The sequence below is a fragment of the Sciurus vulgaris genome, assembly GCF_902686455.1.
Source record: "Sciurus vulgaris genome assembly, chromosome: 16".
In the NCBI taxonomy this organism is placed as follows: Eukaryota; Metazoa; Chordata; class Mammalia; order Rodentia; family Sciuridae; genus Sciurus; species Sciurus vulgaris.
In genome coordinates, this window is record NC_136477.1 from 21,685,098 (window position 1) to 21,707,080 (window position 21,983).

At 40.2% G+C, this 21,983-nt stretch overlaps 2 protein-coding genes across 4 annotated transcripts; both read right to left on the bottom strand.

Annotated features, from left to right (window-relative positions):
* Positions 1 to 1,130: 1,130 nt before the first annotated feature.
* Positions 1,131 to 9,194, bottom strand: ZNF501 (zinc finger protein 501). Its single transcript, XM_079116365.1, has 2 exons — positions 8,174 to 9,194; positions 1,131 to 3,163 (listed from the first exon to the last, which is right to left on the bottom strand). Exon 2 carries the CDS (start codon positions 2,916 to 2,918, stop codon positions 2,151 to 2,153), a length of 768 nt encoding a protein of 255 aa, XP_078972491.1. The 5' UTR covers positions 2,919 to 3,163; positions 8,174 to 9,194; the 3' UTR covers positions 1,131 to 2,150.
* Positions 9,195 to 12,501: 3,307 nt separating this feature from the next.
* On the bottom strand, positions 12,502 to 21,424 carry ZNF502 (zinc finger protein 502). 3 transcript variants are annotated; one of them, XM_079116364.1, is made up of 4 exons: positions 21,325 to 21,417; positions 15,478 to 15,646; positions 15,251 to 15,364; positions 12,502 to 14,709 (listed from the first exon to the last, which is right to left on the bottom strand). In XM_079116364.1, exons 3-4 carry the CDS (start codon positions 15,294 to 15,296, stop codon positions 13,136 to 13,138), a joined length of 1,620 nt encoding a protein of 539 aa, XP_078972490.1. In that variant the 5' UTR covers positions 15,297 to 15,364; positions 15,478 to 15,646; positions 21,325 to 21,417; the 3' UTR covers positions 12,502 to 13,135. The 3 variants fall into 3 exon arrangements, with proteins under 3 accessions (XP_078972490.1, XP_078972489.1, XP_078972488.1); XM_079116363.1 differs by having other exon boundaries at positions 15,473 to 15,646; XM_079116362.1 differs by lacking the exon at positions 15,478 to 15,646 and having other exon boundaries at positions 21,325 to 21,424.
* Between the last annotated feature and the right edge of the window lie 559 nt (positions 21,425 to 21,983).

The window sequence follows — 21,983 nt, forward strand, 5'->3', positions numbered from 1 at the left end:
TATAAAATACCAAGGCATGCACTTCTTTTAACCAACAATTTCACTTCTGGGAATTATCCTACAAATATGCACATGTGCCTAGAGACAAGCATGTTATATATGCAGCACTATGTAGAACAGAAAAAAATAAAATAAAAGGAAGCTGTTAAGTGTCCATCAATAGGGAACTAATTAAACAAATAATGGTCTATTCAGGTCATGACATTGGGCAGAGGTGGGGGAAGATCTTTATTGATAAAGAACAATCTTTAAGATGTAAATGAAATAGCAAAAGGATTAGCCAGGCTCCGTGGCACATGCCTATAATCCCAGTGGCTCTGGAGGCTGAGGTAGGATTGCTAGTTCAAATTCAGCCTCAGAATTAGCGAGGACCTAAGCAATTTAGGAAGACCCTATCTCTAAATAAAAAAGGGCTGGGGATGTAGCTCAGAGGTTAAGTACCCCTGGGTTCAATTCCTTGTACAAAAAAAAAAAAAAAAAAAAAAAAAAAATGAATACTAAAACACACCACTACATGCTGACAAGATGTGGAGCAAGAGGAACTCTGATTCATTATCAATGGGAATGCAAAATGGTACAGCCACTTTGGAAGACAAGCTAGCCGTTTTGTTTTTTTTTTTTTTTAAACCGGGTGGCTTGGGAGGCTGAGGCAGGAGGATTGCAACTTTGACACTAGTCTCAGCTGAAAGTAAAAAAATTAAAATTAAATAAAAATGGCTGGGATATAACTCAGGGGTTAAAAAACAAACAAAATCCTAGATTCAATTCCCAGTACCAACAATTAACTAACTAAAAATTTTTTAAATGAAGAAAATTGTTAAATACAAAAATGTTTCACTTTTAGATTACTATTAATGGCTAAAAAGAGCACACACTCAGTGACAGACATTGCACTAAATGGATTAACTGAATTATAAGAAAAAATGGTTAATGTAAGTATCAGAGCAGGGGAACAGGTCAATATATTGTGAACAGGTCAGTGAATTAGCGGGCAGTATCAAAATGAAGTTGATAAAGTCTGTGGTAATATTGCTAAATATGTATGTTAAACCAAGTAACAAGATATATAGTACAATTATCATTGTTATTTTTAAAAGGGAAGAAAAAAAGCTAAACAGAGAAGACTGGAATCAATATTCTAAAATGACTATATTTCAAGAGTAAAAGCACATAATTTTTCCACACTTCTAATTTTATAAATGTATTTCAATGAGTATGCATTAAATTGAAAAAAATTAATATTTTTAAAAAATGGTTTTCACAAACTTGACTTCTCACATATTATTGAAAAAGTTCAATGATGGAAAATTACCTGTATGTCAGTTTGGTACTATAAGAATCAGGACTACACATGGAATACAAAGATCTAGATTTGAGATTCAATTCTGCCATTACCTGCTTGATTCTGAACAAGTTAAATACTCATGGACAAACTGGTCTTAAATTATAAATGGCATACTTAAATCTAGTATAGTTTAAATAGACTTCTGTAGATTAAGTAGGAAATCACAGACCATTACAAAAATGGTCTTAAAAAAATAAACAAACTAGGTGTTATGGTATATGCTTATAATCCCAGTGACTCAGAAGCTGAGGCAGAAGGATCACTAGTTCAAGGTCAGCCTTGTCAATTTAGCAAGCTCTTATAAATAAAATTAAAAGGGTTGTGGATGTAGCTCAGTGGGTACAGTACCCCTGGGTTCAATTCCCAGGACTGAAAAAAAAAATTTTTAAATACATAAAAGGAAAAAAAAAGCTAATGCCAATTTGCTAGTTCTTAATAGGCATACTTAGATATTTTTATAGATTTTTAGAACATTTGTATAATAACTAATGGCCATTAACTCTCATCTACAACTCATTTTATTCTTAAGACAACCCTAGGAAGCATCCCCATTTTTCTTTTGGGGGTAAGGATGGGGAAACTAAGGCTTGGAGAGGATAAGATCACAATCCATTAAGTGGCAGAGATGGCATCACACACACTAATTGCTCTGAGGTATATTTTCTTAACTTTTAGGACACAACACCTCTAGTTCAAAATACAAAAGAGTCTCAGCAACTGCTGACTGAGTCTTAAACTCCCAGGAATTCAGAAAGAAAAAAGGCATTTCCATATAAATCTTTTCGTGTTCATTGTATTCCAAGTTTTACTCTCCAGCATGAAGCCTCTGATGTCGAACAAGCGCTGACCTGTGCCGAAAGGATTTCCCACATTCGGTGCATTCGTAAGGTCTTTCTCCAGTGTGAATTCTGTAATGCTCACTGAGATGTGCTTGTTTGCGAAAAGTTTTTTCACACTCACTACACTTATAAAGTTTCTCTCCAGTGTGAGTTCTTTCATGTTCGACAAGAAAAGAGTTCTGAGTGAAGGCTTTTCCACACTTGGTGCACATGTAGGGCTTCTCCCCCGAATGAACTCTCTGATGCTGCATGAGGCACGTGCTCTGGTTGAAAGCTTTCCCACATTCATTACACTTGTAAGGCTTGTCTCCAGAATGGCTTCTCTGATGACGAGCGAGGCATACGCTCTGACTGAAGGCTTTGCCACATTCCAGGCATTTATATGGTTTCTCTCCAGTGTGAGTTCGCTGGTGTTTAACAAGGGATGGGCTCTGACAAAAAGCTTTTCCACATTCATTGCATTTATAGGGTTTCTCTCCAGTATGAATTCTCAGATGCTGGACTAGGACTGCTTTTGTTTGGAAAGCTTTTTCACATACATTACATTTATAAGGCTTCTCTCCCGTATGGATTCTCAGATGTTGAGTGAGATTTGACTGTTTGCGGAAACACATTCCACATTCCCTACACACATAGGGCTTCTCCCCTGTGTGAATCCTTTGATGCTGGAGAAGAGAAGATCTCTGAGTAAACAATTTTCCACACTCACTACATTTTGAAGATTTCTTCTGCATGTTAACCCTTCAGTTTTTCATTCGGTGTGAAATCTGGCTGGAACTCGTGCTGTCTGTAACACATTGAAAGGGTTTCTATCCAAATAGGTTTAGATGTAGGTGAAACCTCTCAAATTCATACTTAGGAGGTATCTTCTCTAAGATGGTTGTCATCAGAGCAGCACTGTTCTCCAGGGAAAGAGGTGTGATTGTGTGTGCACACAAACATGTGCACATGGTGTCCTCTCCATAGGTCCTGCAGTTTCCTTCATATGGAAGGGGGAAAAAAAAAAAAAAAAAAAAAAAAGCCAGTATAGTCAAAGTAATTCTGAGCAAAAATGTTGGAGGCATCACAATACCCAATTTCAAATTATACTACAAAGCTCTTATAACTGAAATAGCATGACACTAGTATAAAAACAGACCCAGAGACAAAAAAAATGTATACATATATATATATATATATATATATATATATATATATATATATGTAAGACAGAGACAAACCCACACAGCTACACTCATCTGATCCTTGACAAAGCCACCAAAAACATGGAGAAAAGACAGCTTTTTATTAAATGGTGCTGGGAAAACTGGATATCCATATGTACAAGAATGAAACTAGAACCCTGTCTCACACCCTGCACAAAACTCAAAATGGATAAAAGACCTAGGAATTAGATCAGAAACTTTGTAAAGGCTAGAAGAAAACATCGGGAAACACTCTAATATATAGGTGCAGAGAACAATAACTTCCTCATTAGTACTTCTGCTAAGGAAATAATACCAAGAATTAGTAAATGGGACGGCATTAAGTTAAAAAGCTTCTGCACAGCAAAGGAAACAATGAATAGCATGAAAAGACCAGGTGTGGTGGCAAATACCTGTAATCCCAGTGTCTCAGGAAGCTGAGGCAGGAGGATCACAAGTTCAAGGTCAGATTCAGCAACTTAGCAAAATGGGCTGGGGATACAGCTCAGTGGTAAGGTGCCCCTCAATCCACTCAATTAGAATGGCAATCATCAAGAATACAAATAATAATAAATGCCAGGAAGGATGCAGGGGGAAAAGGAACTCTTACACCCTGTTGGTGGGACTTTAAATTAGTACACCATTATGGAGATCAGTATGGAAGTTCCTCAAAAGACTAGAATTTTTTGGAACCACCATATAACCCAGCTACACTACTACCCAGTATTTATGGAAGAGTTAAAGTTAGCATACTATACTGATACACATACACCCATGTTTACAGCAGTTACAGAATCAGCCTAGATATCTAACAATAGATGAACAGATTTTTTATTTTTTTTATTTTTTTTAATTTTTTTATTTTATTTTATTTTATTTTTTTCATGAAGCAGCTTCCGCTTTATTCGGATAACACCCTCAATATATAAGCAGTCTCATGCATAAGCAATTGTAATCAGACATGTCTATCTAATCCTATTAAAGGTCAAGCGATCACAAGCTCAAGCATACATGTAAGATATATCTGTCCATGTGCTAAGTGGCTGAACTAATTATCATACAGCCAATGGTAAACGCTTCCTGTTTTTCTCAAGGTGCATTCAGCATGCCCTTTGGCTCTCTGCCAGTCGCCAACTTGGATGCGTGTGGCATAACCCTGGGCCCTGGGTCTCGCCTGCCACAGGGGACCCTCTGAATCAAGCTGCAGTCCTGCTGTGTGGCAGCCCCTCACTCAGCACTGGGGTCCAAGAGAAGGAGAATTCCAAGGAAGCTCTGCCCACCTTCTCCCTGGCAGGCTCACCACACCTGAGTCTTCGCCTTTCACCTTCAATTGTGCTCTGGTGAGTCAAGGTCCCTGTACCTTGATAAGTTCTCCATTGTGATCCACACAACAGTGAAACCCTTGAAGAAAAGAATGAGTGCCAAAGTGGATTTTTGCCACTTCTGCCCAACATGGATTCACAGGGTCCAGAATTACTGTCCACCTCTAAAGCAAAAATAAGAAATATCTTTAGAAATTTAGATCCCTTATAGAGGCCAGACCAGAGAGAGTACAGCTCACTGGCCAGATAGGGAGTCTCTAAGCCACAGAGCCAGAGGGCAGCTTAGGCAAGGCAGTAGTGTCACTGATCAGAAAAGACAGAGTTGGTACCTAAAGAGACATGGCAGCTAGAGGTCACAGTGCAGATAACCAGACTGAAGCAAAGGTGCACAGGCTCCCAGGTTTGGGCTGTGGGAGGTGGGAGGTAAGAACTGGGTGGGGTCGAGGCAGCTTCCAGCTCTGCCCCTCTATACCCCATGGCTTCCTGGACATCCGAATATGGTTTCTATCCCCTACCAGATAAATGTCACCTGGAGGGTTGGTCTGTCACGATTGACACTTTTACTCCCTCAACAAGGATTCGCTACTTGAGAGGGTGGGAGTGGAGCCCTGACTTTTAACTTCTTTGTCCTGATTGCACCTGGGCAGCATGGCACACATTTTTACTCCCAGCTTCTCAGGAGGTTCTGGTGGGAGGATCTCTGGAGCTTAGGAGTGGAAGCCAGGCTGTGCAACAGCACAACCCTGTCTTGATGCATGTGATCATGTCATTCTAGATTGTTGTATGCTGTCATACCATGCTGCTGTGTAACAGGGCTGTTGTTAACTGACCAAAATTTGTGCCTTGGTGTCAGCATCCTGAGTTTTACTGGGATTTCACTTAGCATTTGTAGGAGTGGATGAGTAGAGCAACACAGCAGGCTCAGGTCCTGCCCTCTGGGTCCTCACCACAGAGTGCAGGAGACAGCTGTGTGTCCAGGGAAGAAGACAAGGGAAGCGGGTGTGGACAGGGACGGGACATCACGACGTCAACAAGACAGCGTGGGGGGCACCAGGCTGCGTCATGTCTCCAGACTGGTTCTGTCTTCCGATCGCTGTGCAGGAGGCGCCCTTCCGAAGTCCCTGACCAGCGAAGTCCTCTCGAGGGAAGGCCCGTCCTGGGCAATTCTGGGCGGGCAGGCAACCAACTCCGACTGAACAGATTTTTTAAATGTGGTATATATACACACTGGAGTTTTATTCAGCTATAAAGAAGGAAAATCGAACCAAAGAGCATCTTATTGAATGAAATAAGCCAGATTCAGAAATTCAAGGGTTATATGTATTCTCTCAAATGTAAAAGCTATGGAATAAAAAGTGGGGGAAAGGGGATCCATGAAAATATAAGGAAGGGCAAAGAAACAGTATCAGGGGAGGGGAGAAAAAAAGAGTAATACTAGGAATGAAACTAACCAAATTAAGTGCATATATGAATGTCACAATGAATCCCAATGTTATGCATCAATTAAAAAATACGTATGTTGGGCTGAGGTTGTGGCTCAGTGGTAGAGCACTTGGCTAGCATATGTGAGACATTGAGTTCGATTTTCAGCTCTGCATATAAATAAATAAAATAATGGCTCATTAACAACTAAAATAATATTTTAAAAAATACATGTGTACAAGATAAAAGTCATTTTATAGCTTTTACCCCAAACAAACCCATTCCCTTCCTCTGATATTATCAAATTTGGAGTATATTCTTTCAGTTCTTTTCCTATATATTTATCTACACGCAAATAGCAATTGATGCTTTCTACATAATAAATTAAGTTGTTCTCTAGGGTTTTCTGTGCAGTTTGCTTCATTGTTATCTGAGGAGAGCACCACAATCATAAAAGTTGGGCTAGCAAGTAGACTTTTGAAAGAAGCACAAAGAATGCAGGAAGGCAGCAGGTGCTAAGAACTTAAGCATCCTTGGATAAAAATCCCTCCACAGGAGATAAGACTTGAGAACAAAGGCTACCCAAGCACAAAGGAAAAGCACCTAACTTCAAAAGTCAAAGACGGTGGGGATACGGTAGAGAGCAGTGGGAATGGAACTGACGGTTAAGAGGTCTGGATTTTAGTCTTACTTCTGCCTCTGACTTGTTCAATGACCTGATGCAAGTCACTCAGTCTCTCTTGTGATTTTTTTCTTATCTGTGAAATTAAAAAATTGATAATATCCAAAGTTGCTTATAGTACCAAATTTCTGTGGATTCTAAAAAGAAAATGGAAAAGAGAAAAATACCTAAAACCAAGCCGTCCAATCCATCTTTGAGGCTGCTTGTTCATTTATTTGAAAAACACGCATTGAGCAAACAATGAAGAGGCAAGTTCTTAAGAGTGGCTGGAATAAGCCCAGTGCTGTAGCACATGCCTGTAACCCTAGCAACTTGGGTAGCTAAGGCAGGAGGAGGACCATAGTTGGAGGTCAACCTCAGCAACTTAGCAAGATAAAAAGGGCTGAGGATGAGGATGTAGCTCAGTGGTAGAGTGCCCTGGGGTTCAATCCAAAGTGCCACCCACCACCACATACACACACACAAACACACAAGTGGCCTGACTCAACAGCAGGAAAACTTCCTTTCCCATAATCCTCCCACAATTGCAGGTGCAGAAATCTGTGGAAACAGAAACGCCTCTCTTCCCAATAGTCAGGGAAGTCTGTTGGAACCTCTCCTAAAGGAAAGGGTTTTAAAGCCCTAATAGAACAACCTATTAAAAGACAAGTACCTGGTTACCAGTGTAAAACTCAATTCAAATCCACTAGCACTTCTTATCTGACACTGAAAAAATTTTTATTTTCAAATAAATAACCACAAAAATTCCTTCTCGTGGAAAATTTGCCTCTTCGGAGATGCTCCCTCCTCTACATTCTCAAATAATTTTATGTATGTCTCTACTATACTTTCTAATCTAGTACTGATTACACCTTTTCCACTAAACTTGAAGACAAGTGCAGCATGTGCTCCACTTGTTTCAACTGTTAAATGAAGATGACGATAACAATACATCAGAGTTCTGGGGATGAATAAATAGTTAATATATGGGAAGTATTTAGAAGAATGACGGTTCGTAAGCATTCAGAACGCGCTAACTGCTGTGAAGCCACTACTCAATCTGTCTTCATGGAGTACCTATTTCGTTACTCCAAATACTCCGCACATACAATGCGGTGAACTGGCAAAGCAAGTCATCGTATTTACTTAAGGGTTTTTTTTTTTTCTTTTTTTAAGTGTAAGAGCTCGGAAGTTGCCTCCAGTGGGCACGCGTAAGTACGTACAGATGGAAGCCAGAATCCGGCTTCCCGCCCGGGCTCTGAATGGCCTCCTCCCGCCCTCCTCACGGCGAGCATGTCCGAGCCACCGTCACGATGGGAGACGCCTACGGTTAGCGGCCGGGGTCAGAGGGAGGCGCCGGGTCGGACGCCCGCGCAGCGCGAACAGCCCAAACTGCTCACCGGGCAACACTGGCAGCTGGGCGCCGCACTTTTCAGCCCTCGAGTCCCCGGCACTCCCGAGCTGCCGGAAGTGTCCTCCGACACGCCCCGTCGGCGTGACGTCACCATACCGCGCCATTTCCTCTCTAGGAAGTTCAGGGCGGCTTCATATCGGTGGTTTCTCCCGCCTTTGAAATCACGGCTGGGAGAACAGCTCGAAAACCCACTTCAACTTGTCGCGTCCCTGTTTAAGAAAGCTGAACGGAGGAGAAGATGAGGACCGACACACAAGGAGTAAGGGAGCTCTTACTGCATCATTTTATCCTGCAGTCCTGCCGCACTTATCTGCCTATGTCACTGTCGTTTGTTGATTCTCATGGCTTTCACCTAGTTTTCCTCAGACGTCTTCTCAACCGCCGGAAAGTTAGCCATCTCACAGGAACCCCAAACATCTTACTGCCTAGGTTCGTTAATAAGTGGCCAAAGAACAAGGTTTCTGCTTTGCTTTGAGTTTAAATCCCAGGTTTTCAGTGTGTGAACAGGGGCAAGTTACGTCACCTTTCTGTGCCTGCTTCCTCACTTATAAAACAATAATGGCAGAAAATTCATAAGGTTGTTCCGAGAATTAAATAATATTAATACATGTAAATTACTAAGATCGCCTGGCATTTAACTACCATTTTTCTCCAATCCCTTTTCCAGATCCTGTTGTTCTGCGTTGGCTTCAGTGACCTTTCCGCCCCGCAAAGGTAGCATTCCCACTAACTTTGGCAAAACTTTAGATCCTGATGGTGTTCATTCAAATATTTGCACTCATGGGTTCATCCTCACATGTACCTCAGTGATGGAATTTATGGGTGGCAGAGCACCTGATCTAGGCACTCCCACAAGCTCGGGACAGTGGAGTTGTATTATATCCCTTGTGTGCAGAATATGGTATTGTACTTAACACCTGAATATATGAATGAGATGCAGCAAAGAAGTTATGTTCAATTTTCCAGACAGGCTGTTCTCCCCAAACAGAGCCCGTTTAGAAAGTAAGAGTGGAGATGCCACAGACTGAGGCCATCACTAATCCTTTCAGGTAAAAGGCCCTCTATAGAACTGTCAGGCACCCCTGGTATTTTATCAAGTGTCACAGTCTCAGCACTTCCTTGGTGTCAGACAGCAGGTTCCTCCCCACAGTCCTAACATCCCAAAAGCCAGAGAGTCCAGGACTGATTACTTTTCATGTGTATTTCAGGCTTCAAAGAATCTAAATCAGCAGGCTCCTCTGTATGGAAATTAACCCTGTAGTGGGGTACACTCAGTACAGCAGTTCATTAGGAACAGTACTCTGGGGCTTAAAAACATTTTGGGCTGAACTTCTTTTAATGAGGTGGAAAAATGATGGTAGAGAAGGACACCAAAAATATTCCACCTAACAAACATGACCTAGGCCCCTTATGTGGCCACAGGATGCAAGGAAATGAAACTGTGTCACCTAGTCAAGGCTAGGGTTCTGCCTTATGTGGCAAGTAGGGACGGATCAAATGCAAAATCAAATTTGGAGGGTAAAAAACTTCTGATCTTATAAAGTGAGTTCCTCCCATCCTCTGGACAAGGAAAAGGATAGAGCCCTCAGTGGCCAGTTCCCTAATGGATAAAGTAAAGAGGCATATGAAACAGAGGTATAACCAATAAAGAGAAATGTGAAAGAAAAAATGAGGACACTGCAATTTTAAATTTACCTGACACTACTTACCTGGCTTTGGCAAAGTCCAATTGCATATTTTCTCTTTTGTTGTTCAGAGGATCCGATGTAGCCCCATCTCATTGTATCCTCTGGAGTGATTAAACTTCAAAACACTAAGAATAAGCAAGACTTTTTATCATCTCAGAAACCTAGAGAAGCCATAAGCTCCAGAACCACTTCCACTTTGGGACTTCTCAGTACCAAGTGCTCTCTTGCCAGACCCGCCTTACTCTTGTTTCTGTTTACCTTTCCATTTCATGGATTTAGTTGATCTAGGTGTCCCTGCAACTGCATACATTTTTTTTTCTTGTGATGGAATTTTGCTTCATTTGTAATAAACTTCTTTGGCTGTAAACTATTTTTATTATGGGGTCCTCTACTTAATTCAACTATACATTCTTGGAGAAAGGTTCAGAATTTTTGCTCATGGCAAACACTTCAAAGACACATACATTCACATTACCTCCTTTCTGCTGATACTCAGTAACTTTCAAGTGCCAGGTACTGTGGATACAAAAATGAATATCACATTGCTTTGGCCCTGGTAGAGTATACAGTTTAGTTGGAAGAGAAATGTTTGTAAACAAATCATTACCATGTAATAGGACAAAATGATGAAAAGTATAAAATACAGAATAAAAATTGTGAGATTAGAGGCAGTTTTAAGATGTTGCCCGGGCACACTCATGAATGACAAATGCACTTTTCAGGCAAGCAAAAGCAAAGAAGGGAACTGAGGCAACAGAAATAGTAGATGCAAAAATACCAGTTCAGTGGTGATCCTGCAGAATCAAAGGAATCTGCACCACCAAGCAGACATACTGGACAACAAATGGCAGCTGAAGATGGAGATGTAGACATGGGCCAAATAAGAGGCCTGAGATGTTTCTTTAGAGGGCTAGGACTTTATTCTAAGAGAAAGCAATAATGCTTGTAATTAGGATTACAGAAATCATCCAGAAGAAATATGAAAGATGGATTTGTGGTGCTAGAAACTGAAAGAATGTTTAGAAAAACAAATAGTCTAGAAGATAAACTAGGGAACTAGACCAAAGCAGTAGTGATGCAGTTGGCTTCCAGATTTAAGAGATAATTTCAACAGGGTTTGGATTAATATGAAAACTGAATAAAAGGGAAAGGGAGGGCAATTTTTAGGTTTGGGGACACACTGAAAAGTCTAGGCACATTCAAGGGCCAGCAACTGAAATGAAATTAGGAGCAGTTATGTAAATGTGAGAATATGGGCTGAGGACAGTCAAAAAACATTTAGATCCTTTCCTTTCTGTTTCTCAATGAAGTAAAAATGTGCCAGACTATACCAGTCCAAAGACTAAATATTCAAGGTTACATCCATTCCATTTGAGAAACTCTTTCTCACCAGAACTTGAGATATTCCACTCTGGCCCTGGCGTGGCCACAAGATGCAGGGAAATGAAACTGTGTCACCTAGTCATACTTAAGGTTTTACTATTTCTGAAGAAAACTGTCCACGTCTGTCTTATCCACTCATAATTTGGAAAATAGTAACATATAACTATTATATTACTATATATATCCACGTGTCAGGAAAGGTCCTAAAAAGATTTTAGTAGGCAAAGGTTGATTAAAATATATTAATTTACCAAATATTTATTAAACGCTTACTATGTACCAGCAATTACTTCTATAGTGTTATTTCTCATTTAGAAATGACACTTACATTGACATTTACTTTCAGTAAAATATATATATATTTATTAGCATAAAACACTTAGAAAGTTTTCATAGTTTTTTTTTTTTTTGCAAATAAGGTATTAATTTCCTCACTTATGAATTACCCTGTGGTAGGTCTTGAGAACATAAACTTCACACTACAGAGGGAAAAGCAAATGTGTTCCTTATACCACATTTCTCTTAACAGTTATGGTTTGCTCTGATGCTTGCAAGACAGATGTTCTGGAAAAATAAATGCCAAGTTACAAGTTACAAATAACCAAGCATTCACTTACTTTAGGTGATTTTCATATTCATATCTTTTAAATTATATAAGCCTCAGAACTTAGAAACTATTTCAAAAATACTGCTTAAAGTCTCCAATTTTCTTGAGCTCAATTTCTGGGTGGCAGTTAAAAGCATCAAAGGGACGAGGAAATAAAAGGAAAACTATCTTATCTCTCAAAATAAGAGTCAGTAGCAAACTGCTATTTCAATTTTCAGGGATTCAGATATCTTTCCAAAGTATTTCCACAACAAATGTCAATGTCATCACTCTATTAAGGAATAGCCCAGCAGTCTGAAACTCCAGCCAGCCTAAAAGGCTGTCTTCCTAAGGCCAACACCCAAGTCCCTTCTGTTAGTCCTAGTGGGTCCCTGTCCTCTAGTCCCTGTGAACCAGTGATCTGGTCAAACTTTTAAGGGAGATGTATACTTTAGGTCACTACAGGGTTATGTGTATGACTCCTTCAGTCACATGCAGGGTCTCTATTCTGATGCCTCTTATCATCAGCAGTCCACCACAGATCACTTCTCACCTGAGTAAGCTAGTATTCATCTGTGACAGAAGTTGGGCTTTCCTTGCCCTTCCCCTTGAACAGATCTGCCTTCTCACAAGATGACACACTCTCTTAATCTCCCATTTCCTTCTTAGCTCCATGTCACCCACAAGTTTAAAAGCATCAGGAAGATCTTCCTCACCCTGATGTCATCTTCACCAGGACATCTGGAACTCACATCAGATCAGTCCAGTTCTGGCCACATGTCCCCTTATTTACTGAATGAATGAATATAGGTTCTTTTTTTTTCCCCCTACTTGTTTCTGTATCCCCTTCACATAACAGGACAAAATAGGGCTTCCACAGGTAAGGGAGCCTCCCTACCATGGAATGCACAGCTGCCACAAGCATCTGGAAGCCACTCAAAGTTCAGCACTACCTCAGAACTGCTGCCACTTCCACACCAGCCAGTGTACTTAGGTGACAAAGTCAGAAGGGTATGGTAAAGGAAACACGAGTGCTAGTTTAACAAATGTCTGCCCTTGCGGTGTGGTCATATGGAGAGGAGTGGTAATCTGCCCGCTTCATCTGAAAAATGGGGTCCTCCTTTCTACCCAGCATTCCAAGATGTCCACCTGAAGTAAGTTCTGCATTCTCCAGGCTCCCACCTCCACATGAGGAGAGTAGCCCAGTCTCATCTCCCTACCCGCCCCTGTCCTCCCAGCCAGATTCTTAGGCACTATTTCTAGAGAAACTATCGTAAGCTAAATGCCAGGATTAATCACCACTGTGAAGTTTCTGATGTCTGAAAAGGACTGAACTGTGTCTGAAGAATTTTCCACATTCAATGCATTCATAAGGCTTCTCACCAGTGTGAATCCTGTAGTGTTCACTAAGGTGTGCATACTTGCGAAAGGTTTTTTCACATTCACTACATTTATAGAGTTTCTCGCCAGTGTGAGTTCTATGATGTTCCGTAAGAGATGAGCTATGAGCAAAGGCCTTCCCACATTCTTTACATTTATAGGGCTTCTCCCCAGTATGAATTCTCATATATTGAGTAAGGCAGGTATTCTGATTAAAGCCCTTTCCACATTCATTACATTTATAGGGTTTCTCTCCAGTGTGACTTCGCTGATGCCAAATAAGGCAAATGCTCTGGATGAAGGCTTTACCACATTCACTGCATTTGTAGGGTATTTCCCCTGTATGAATTCTCTGATGCTTAGTGAGTGGGGTGCTCTGAGTAAAAGCTTTGCCACATTCCTTACATTTATACGGTTTTTCTCCGGTATGGATTCGCTGGTGTTTAATAAGAGATGGGCTTTGGCAAAAGGCTTTGCCACATTCCTTACATTTATAGGGTTTCTCTCCAGTATGAATTCTCTGATGCTGAGAGAGGTTCGCCTTTGTTTGAAAGGTTTTCCCACAGTTGTCACACTTATGCGGTTTTTCCCCCGTGTGAATTCTCTGATGTTGCATAAGATTTGAGTGTTCACGAAAAGAAGAGCCACATTCATTACATAAGTAGGGTTTCTCACCCGTGTGAATTCTCTGATGATGAATAAGGTGTATGTTCTGACTGAATGCCTTTCCACAGCTATTACACATATAGGGTTTTTCTCCAGTATGAATTCTCTGGTGTTTAGTGAGATGTGAATGATTGCAAAAAGAATTCCCACATTCATTACATTTGTAAGGTTTCTCTCCGGTGTGGATTCGCTGATGCTGAGTAAGAAATGATCGACATCGAAAGGCCTTCCCACATTGCTCACACCCATATGGTTTCACTCCAGTGTGAATTCTTTGATGTTGAACAAGGATTGAGCTGCGACTAAAAGCTTTCCCACACTCTTCGCATGCATAATGTCTCTCTCCAGTATGAGTTCTCTGATGTTGGGTAAGGGATGAGCTCTGAGTGAAGTTTTTTCCACATTCCTGACATTGCCACGTCTTTTTCTGTGTGGAGAGAGCTGAATACTTACTTTGGTCTGAAATCCCACTGGTGTGTATATTACTTGTTTCCCACTGATGCAGACTCTCTTCTGTAGAAACCCTGAGATGTGTAACAAGGCTTGAGGTCAAAAGCAAGCTTTTCTCAAAATTATATTCTTGACTAAACATTTCAGGGGATGCTTCTCCATGGACAAAAGTTATTCCTCCAAAACCTCCTTCCTGGAAAAGGTGTGGCCCAGGAGCCTTTTCCCAAGAGTTTTCCTTTATCCCCTCACAGGCATATTTTCCTTCCAACATAGAACCCTGCTGTTCATCCTCTTGGAGTCTCTTTGCTATTCTCCCTGGTGGATCAATTTGAAAAATACCCTTCTTTGCAACAGGCTTGTTCTTCAAACCTAAAAGAAACCACCACGATAAATATCTCTTGTGTAGAGCAGAGCTGGTCACAGAAGCTGTGGAACCCTAGTTTTCATAGATCTCAGGAGTGATCTATGAGCATAGAATAATGGCCTACGAGCATAGAGCAATGCAAGTCTGGCAAATAAGTCAGAGTTGCAAGAGATCTACATTAGGACAATTTGATTACCACTGATGAGGAACCTCATGGAAGGGGCAAGACAATCATGTAGTGAGCCAATCACAGGCAAGGGAGAAAATGGAAAATAACAGACACCACAGAGACTAATATTAACCAAAACGGGCAAAACGGATGGTCTGTATTCAAAAAATGGGTAATGGTAGAATTTTAAAAGGCAAATGCTTTAATAAGACCCACAGAACAAGATGGCCCTAGAGATGCTCATCAACACCCACCCCCAACATTCCCGTGAGAGACAATAATTTTATCTCCTGAACCTTAATCACTTTCTCTTTTAAAATTTTCAAAGCCTTGCTACAGAGTGGCTGTGTCTCATACACTGTCCTATACCTACTCACCTGGATAAGTATCTCTTTCAGTAGCTCTCTCTTCAGCTCCTTGCATATTCAATATCCGCAAATCTTCTCCTTGCTTTGATCAGAAAAGACTTCAGGTTTGGAAAACCACCAGCCCTACTCACAGGGAAAAAAAAAAAAATGGTTGGGGTGGAAGATATCATTTCCCCAGCAAACAGAAAAATGAGAAAGAATTGTTTGGGGAAACTATCTAATAATACACACAATACCTCTCAGGATAGCAGTGTGACTACATCAGCAAAGATCAGGGTTCGTGTGCAGCCATCTAGGTTCACAAACACTATTTCTCAGCTGTTCAGGAAGTGGCAGGCTCAGACAGAACAAGGAACTGTCCAATGTTCAAGAACTTGATGAATAAATCCAAATGTTATTTTTTACCTTAAATTATAAAGACAAAGATTAAACAGATATAAATATTCATGTCACTTAGTGCACTTTGTCCATTATACAATAATCTTTATTAAAAGTTAACTAATATAGTCAAAAGCTGCATGGGAAAATAGCCTCATGGCAAGGCCTAATGCATTAAATCTGACTGATCAATTTCCACCATATGTCAATGAGCCTGAATCACGCCTAGGGAACTCTAATAGATACAAACTAAAAATACGCTGATTGTCCTGTCTTCTAGATGTCATATCAATTAAACAATTTTTCTTCAAGCACAGCTCAATATGAGTACATAGGCTGCAGTTTAAAACGAAAAAAACTTTAATTGTAAAAATCCCAGTTCTGAGTTTTGAAAGTTTAAGAAGATCTTGTGTAGGCTTTCCTGGTTTTCTTTCACAGGAGGAACATAAAAAGGGCACCTATCAGCTGTCACACAATCCTACAGAGGCTCAGACAGCAGAATGGAATTTGGGTGTAACCAGTGCTAGACACTGGGGGGTGGGGGGAGAGTCAACCAATGCCCTTGCCGGCCTTATATGGTAACTGAACAAAGACAGTTAAATCAATAATTTCAAATACAGGAGTTACAAAAGTGGAAGTATGGGGTACTAGGGAATATAGGAAACCATGACTCTGTGAAGGAGACAAATAGGAACTAGAAAGGAATAAAGATAAACTATATCTAAGACTAAACAGAAGACACAAAAGGAACAAAACTCAAAACTTGGAAAGAATGAAAGAGACAGTACAGCTAAACTGTTAAGCACCAGAAATCAGACATAAAGTCTGAGGGCAAGCAAAGGCCAGATCAAACAGAATCCTGCAAACCATTTAAGGATTTTACACTAAAGTGAACAGAAAAATCATAAAACATTTGAAAACACATATGATTCAATCTACTGTTGTATAAAAACATCTCTCTGCCCACAGCACAGAGAGACAGTGCATATAAGGGGTAGAGGTGGGAGTGCATGGCTAGTGAGGCTCTCTGGGTAGTGCAAGAAGGGTACTAGACCGACTATGAGACAGAATCACCAGGACTGGATGAATACTGGGGGGAGGAGGTGAGATAGAGAAGGATAATTCGCAATTCTGTGGCTTGAATGATGACAGTGACCTATCGTGAAGTGGGAACACTGATCTGGGGAGAAAAAGATACTTTTAGCTTTGAACTGTCCAAAGAAAAAGTAAAACATATTTGGAATAGAGGAGAGATGTGTAAGCTAAACACAAACATTTAGAGTGTTTTTTGTTTGGTTTGGTGGTACTGAGGATCAAACCCAGGGCCTCGCACACACTAGGCATACACTCCAATACCGTATGCCCCCAACCTCCTAGAGTTCTTGATACAGAGTAACTGAAATCATGAAAGTACATCACAAAAATGCCTACATTCACTGACCTAGTAATTCTACTATTATAACTTTCTCATAGAGAAGTTCTCAGAGGAAACAAAAAAAAAGGACTTTTGTTGCATGTAAAGAAATGTCCCCTGCAGTGTTGTTGGAAATAATTTTTCTATTGGTAGACACTGAAGCTTAGCAATTATGGTATTTCCATTTGGTCGAAATTATAGAAACAGCAATAATTAAAATGAAAATATGGACTATTTGGAAAACTATTTATGTTAATATGTAAATTAAAATGCAGGATATTAAAATTTCTTCTTGATTTTGATTGTACACAATGAATGATTCACATTCATATTTTAACATGTATGAAGTAACAAACATATATGAAGTAAACATGAAATGTGTTTGTTAAATGATGAATAAGATCAAGAAGGAAAAATAAGCACTGTGGTGATAGTGAATTACAAATAATTTTCCCCAAACTGGAAATCCATATGCAGTAAAATGAAATTAAACCCCTATCTCTCACCCTGTACAAAAGTCGACTCAAAATGGATCAAGGATCTACAAATTCGACCTGAGACCCTTCACCAAATAGAAGAAAAAGTAGGCCTGAATCTCCATCACTTTGGCATAGGACCAGACTTCCTTAACAAGACTCCCATAGCCCAAGAAATAAAAACAAGAATCAATAAATGGGATAGATTCAAACTAAAAAGTTTTTTCTCAGCACAGGAAACAATCAATAATGTGAAAAGAGAGCCTACGGCGTGGAAGAAAATCTTTCCCACACACACTTCAGACAGAGCACTCATCTCCCAAGTTTATAAAGAACTTAAACTTTACACCCAAAATACAAAGAACCCAATCAATAAATGGGTTAAGGAAAAGGGCACACACTTCACAGAAGAAGATAACACAGGTAATCAACAAATATATGAAAAAGTGCTCATCATCCCTAGTAATTAGAGAAATGCAAGTTAAAACCACCCTAAGATTTCATCTAACTCCAATTAGAATGGCTATTATCAAGAACACAAGCAATAATAAGTATTAGTGTGGATGTGGGGAAAAAGGCACACTCGTACATTGTTGGTGAAGTTGCAAATTGGTGCAGCCACTTTGGAAAGCAGTGTGGAGATTCCTCAGAAAACTTGGAATGGACCCACCATTTGATCCAGGTATCCCACTCCTCAGTTTATACCCAAAGGACTTAAAATCAGCATACTACAGTGATGCAGCCACATCAATGTTCACAGCAACTCAATTCACAATAGATTGTGGAACCAACCTAGATGCCCTTCAATTGACAAATGGATAAAGAAATTGTGGTATATATACACAATGAAATATTACTCAGCCATAAAGAAGAATAAAATTATGGCATTTGCTGGTAAATGGACGAAGTTGGAAAATATCATGCTAAGTGAAATAGGCCAAGCCCAAAAAACCAAAGGCCGAATATTTTCTGATAAGTGAATGATGATATATAATGAGGGGGCGTGATGTGGGGAAGAGAAAAATGAAGGAACTTTGGATGGTGTAGAGGAAAAGGGTGGGAGGGGGTGGGGATGGAAAAACAGAATGAAACACAGTATTACCCTATATATGTATGACTACATGAATGGTGTGAATCAACACTGTGTACAACCATAGAAATGAAAACTTGTACCCCATTTGTACAATGAATCAAAATGTGTCTGTAAAAATAAAAAACATTTTAATAAAAAATAATAATTTTGCCAAATGCCTCTGTTGTCTATATTTTACTTTACTTTTGAAAAAAAAATCCTAACTTAAATGAGAATTTATATCAAATTGTTATCTGTGATCATTCCTGAGGTGTAAAATTGCAGTAAACTTTTGCTTTAAAGCTGATCTTTTCGTAATATTTGAACATTGTCCTATAGGAATAAATAATATCTATAATAAAATGAAAAAAAGCAAAAAAATAAAATCAGAAGATCCCCAAGATTTTTGTGCAAAGATTATATTGCTACTATAATTTTAAAAAACAAATAAACATTGACAGAATATAAATATGATAAATTATTAAACTAAAAAATCATATTTTCAAAGAATAGTCATGAGAAAACACATTTTGTTGAAACAAATGAATGTAAAACTCCAACAAAAAATATATACACATATTCTAAGTAAGCTCTGACTAAACAAACTAATATTAACAGATCAACTTAACAAAATACACACATTTAAAAATAGGAAAGAAAATTCACCAAAATTAACACACTTATCTCCAGTAAATAAAAGTAAAGTAAATCACTTTACTTTGTAACTTTATACTCTTGTATATACTTGATTTTTCCTTCAGTAAACATAAACATGTCTTACTTTTATAGTCAGAAAAGTTATTTTTAAAACATGGGTTTCAGCACCAAAGGACAAAAAAAAAATTTAAAAAAAAATCAAAATATATCAGATTCAATGGATGTGGTAGTGGTCTTCCATTCAGAATAAGATGAAAGTGGACTGGACTGGGAGTCAGGAAACTACCCTGCCATGTGAGTGGGCCTACCTGATAAGCTTCTTAACCAAAAAGAAATGAAAAATTGTATCATTTCCATTAAGTCATTCCAACTCCAAAATTCTGTGAATCATGGACTAAATGAATTAATTCATGTAAAGCATTCATAAAAATATCTGTGACACAGTATGCACCCAAAAGGGGTTGGATGTTATTTTGATTAAAAAATCTACAGAAAAGGAAAGATGTCTTGGTGATGACCCTTCTTCTCTAACCATGGATCATCTGGGCTGTTACTAGTGTGTCCATGTAAGGGGGCAGGAAATTTTTTCTGTAAAGGGCCATAAAGTATATTAGGCTTCATCAACTAAACCATCTCTCTGTTACAATTTCAACATTGCTTTGTAATTTTAAAACAGAAGTAGACCACGTGTAAATAAATGAACTTGGCTGTGTTTCAATAAAAGTTTTACCAAAAAATATGGCAGGTCAAATTTGGCCCATGGCCCACAGTTGGCTTACGCCCAGTCTAAAGACTACTAATAAAGGAAAGTACAGATGCTTCCCTAAGTGCCTATTGTGGAGTAATCTGATTGTTAGTGATTTTAAGATTTTTAAAACGATCTGTCTGCAGATCTAGAGGGAGATGGGTGTTATAATAAAGGGCAAAAAGAAAAAGATCTTAATAACCTCATCTTGCTAACCTAATAAGGAGGTGGCTTCCTCCTCATACCTTTTAAACTGCTTCCTCACTGCCACCTCCTTAGCCTTCAAAAATTAGCTGAAGTGGTCTAAGAAAGGCAAGTGCAGGATTTTAAACTGTGATTCCTTCAATAAGACCACAGTGAAAAGTACAAGTCTTGGAAACCCTTCTTGGTCTGCCTGTTGGCCCTAAATAACACACAGCTGTAGCATCACATTGCATCTGCCTTTTCTGCAACCTTGTGTCCCTTAGTAGCAACATTGCTCCTTGAGCAAATAACCTCTTCTCTCTGTACCTCTTTTCTTCACTTAAAAAATTACAGATTAATATGCAACTGTGAAGATCAAATAAATTAGAACAACTGGTTCAAACAGTGGCTAGTATACAGTGCTAAATAAATGTGGTTTAAAATAGCATCCAAGTGTAATTACAATGCACCCATTTAAAAAAGAACCAAAAAATAAAATATTACTCAATCCCACTCATATACATAACTTCCAGCACTAGATTGGAAGCATATTTCCTTTGAGGAGGCTACAATGCCACTTGTGAGTAATCTGATTATTCCTTGCCCCTGAATTCCGTGAATGTTTGGCGATAATGAATAGTAACATTTTGTTGGAAAACAAACGTTTGCAAACAACTGTCACACAAGGTGCTGTCAACTGAACCTGGTAAAGAAAACAGGGCCCCGACTACTAGACAGTTCAACTTCTGAGATCAAGAGACTGCCTCTGAACCCTGCAGAATTAGAACTTAGGTCCTGACATTCCCCCACTTAGTGCGTTTCACACTATTAAGACGGTCCCTACCCAAGTTTCTTAGCTGTAGGATAGGCTGGGGGTTCATTTATTCCATTCGTCCATTTACTGTCACCTTCTTAAGTTTATCCTCTGTGTCGGACTCTGAGCTGGGCTCCGGGGTTTGTAGTGCTAGTGGTCAGACTGTAGGCTGGGCCCGGCCGAGGTGCCCTGGGAGCCCCTGGTTCCAGGCGGCACGCTCAGGCAGCAATCCGGGGAGGGGGGCCGAGGCCGCAAGAGACTCTCCACACCAGCTCCGGCCCGCCGCCCCCAGCCGAGGCGCGCCGGGACCGCTCCGTTCCCCTCTCTGGACCCATCCAGCTCACCGTGAGATCTCGGGACTCCCCGCTGGGCGGTGTCTACGGTCCCAGGGGTGCATGGAGGTCCAGGACACAGGCTTTCCCCTCTGGGACCGGAAGAGCCGTGGCGCGGTCGGTAGTGCGTTAGCAGCGGTCTCGCACCTCATCGACTGCCTTTCTAGGAACTGGGAGGATCATCTCTATGGTGTCCTGTAGCCAGTGCGCTCTCAAAGCCCAGCCTGTAAGGTCAGCTGGTTTCCCTCCAAGCCCAGCGATGTTCGTGATGTCTCTCTAAAGATTAAGGCGGGCTGGATGGAACACATCCTTCAGGAAAATTGTAAAGGGCGGTTTTAAGGGGCTGGGGATATAGCTCAGTGGTAAAGTGCTTGCCTCGCATTCAGAGACCCTGGATTTGATCTTCAGCACTTACCCCCCCCCCCAAAAAAAAAAAAAAAAAAAGATCAAAGGACGGTGTCAGGGATGGAAAGGATGATGCTGGGTAGGAACTGGAATGGGCTATCTCAGCATCGAACTATTTTAAGCAGCATACTTTATCTGCTTAAAATAGCGCCCCCAAAGGGCTGGCCTAGCATGCGTGGCGCTAGGTTCAAATTACCAGCACCACAGCGCGCGCGCGCGCGCGCACACACACACACACACACACACACACACACACACACACACAC

Coding starts and splice junctions, on each gene's coding strand:
- ZNF501 (XM_079116365.1), bottom strand. CDS start 2,918: ATGCAGAAGAAATCTTCAAAATGTAGTGAGTGTGGAAAATTGTTTACT.
- ZNF502 (XM_079116362.1), bottom strand. CDS start 15,296: ATGCAAGGAGCTGAAGAGAGAGCTACTGAAAGAGATACTTATCCAG. Junction 14,710..15,250: donor TGAAAGAGATACTTATCCAG/GTGAGTAGGTAT, acceptor GGTTTCTTTTAG/GTTTGAAGAACAAGCCTGTT.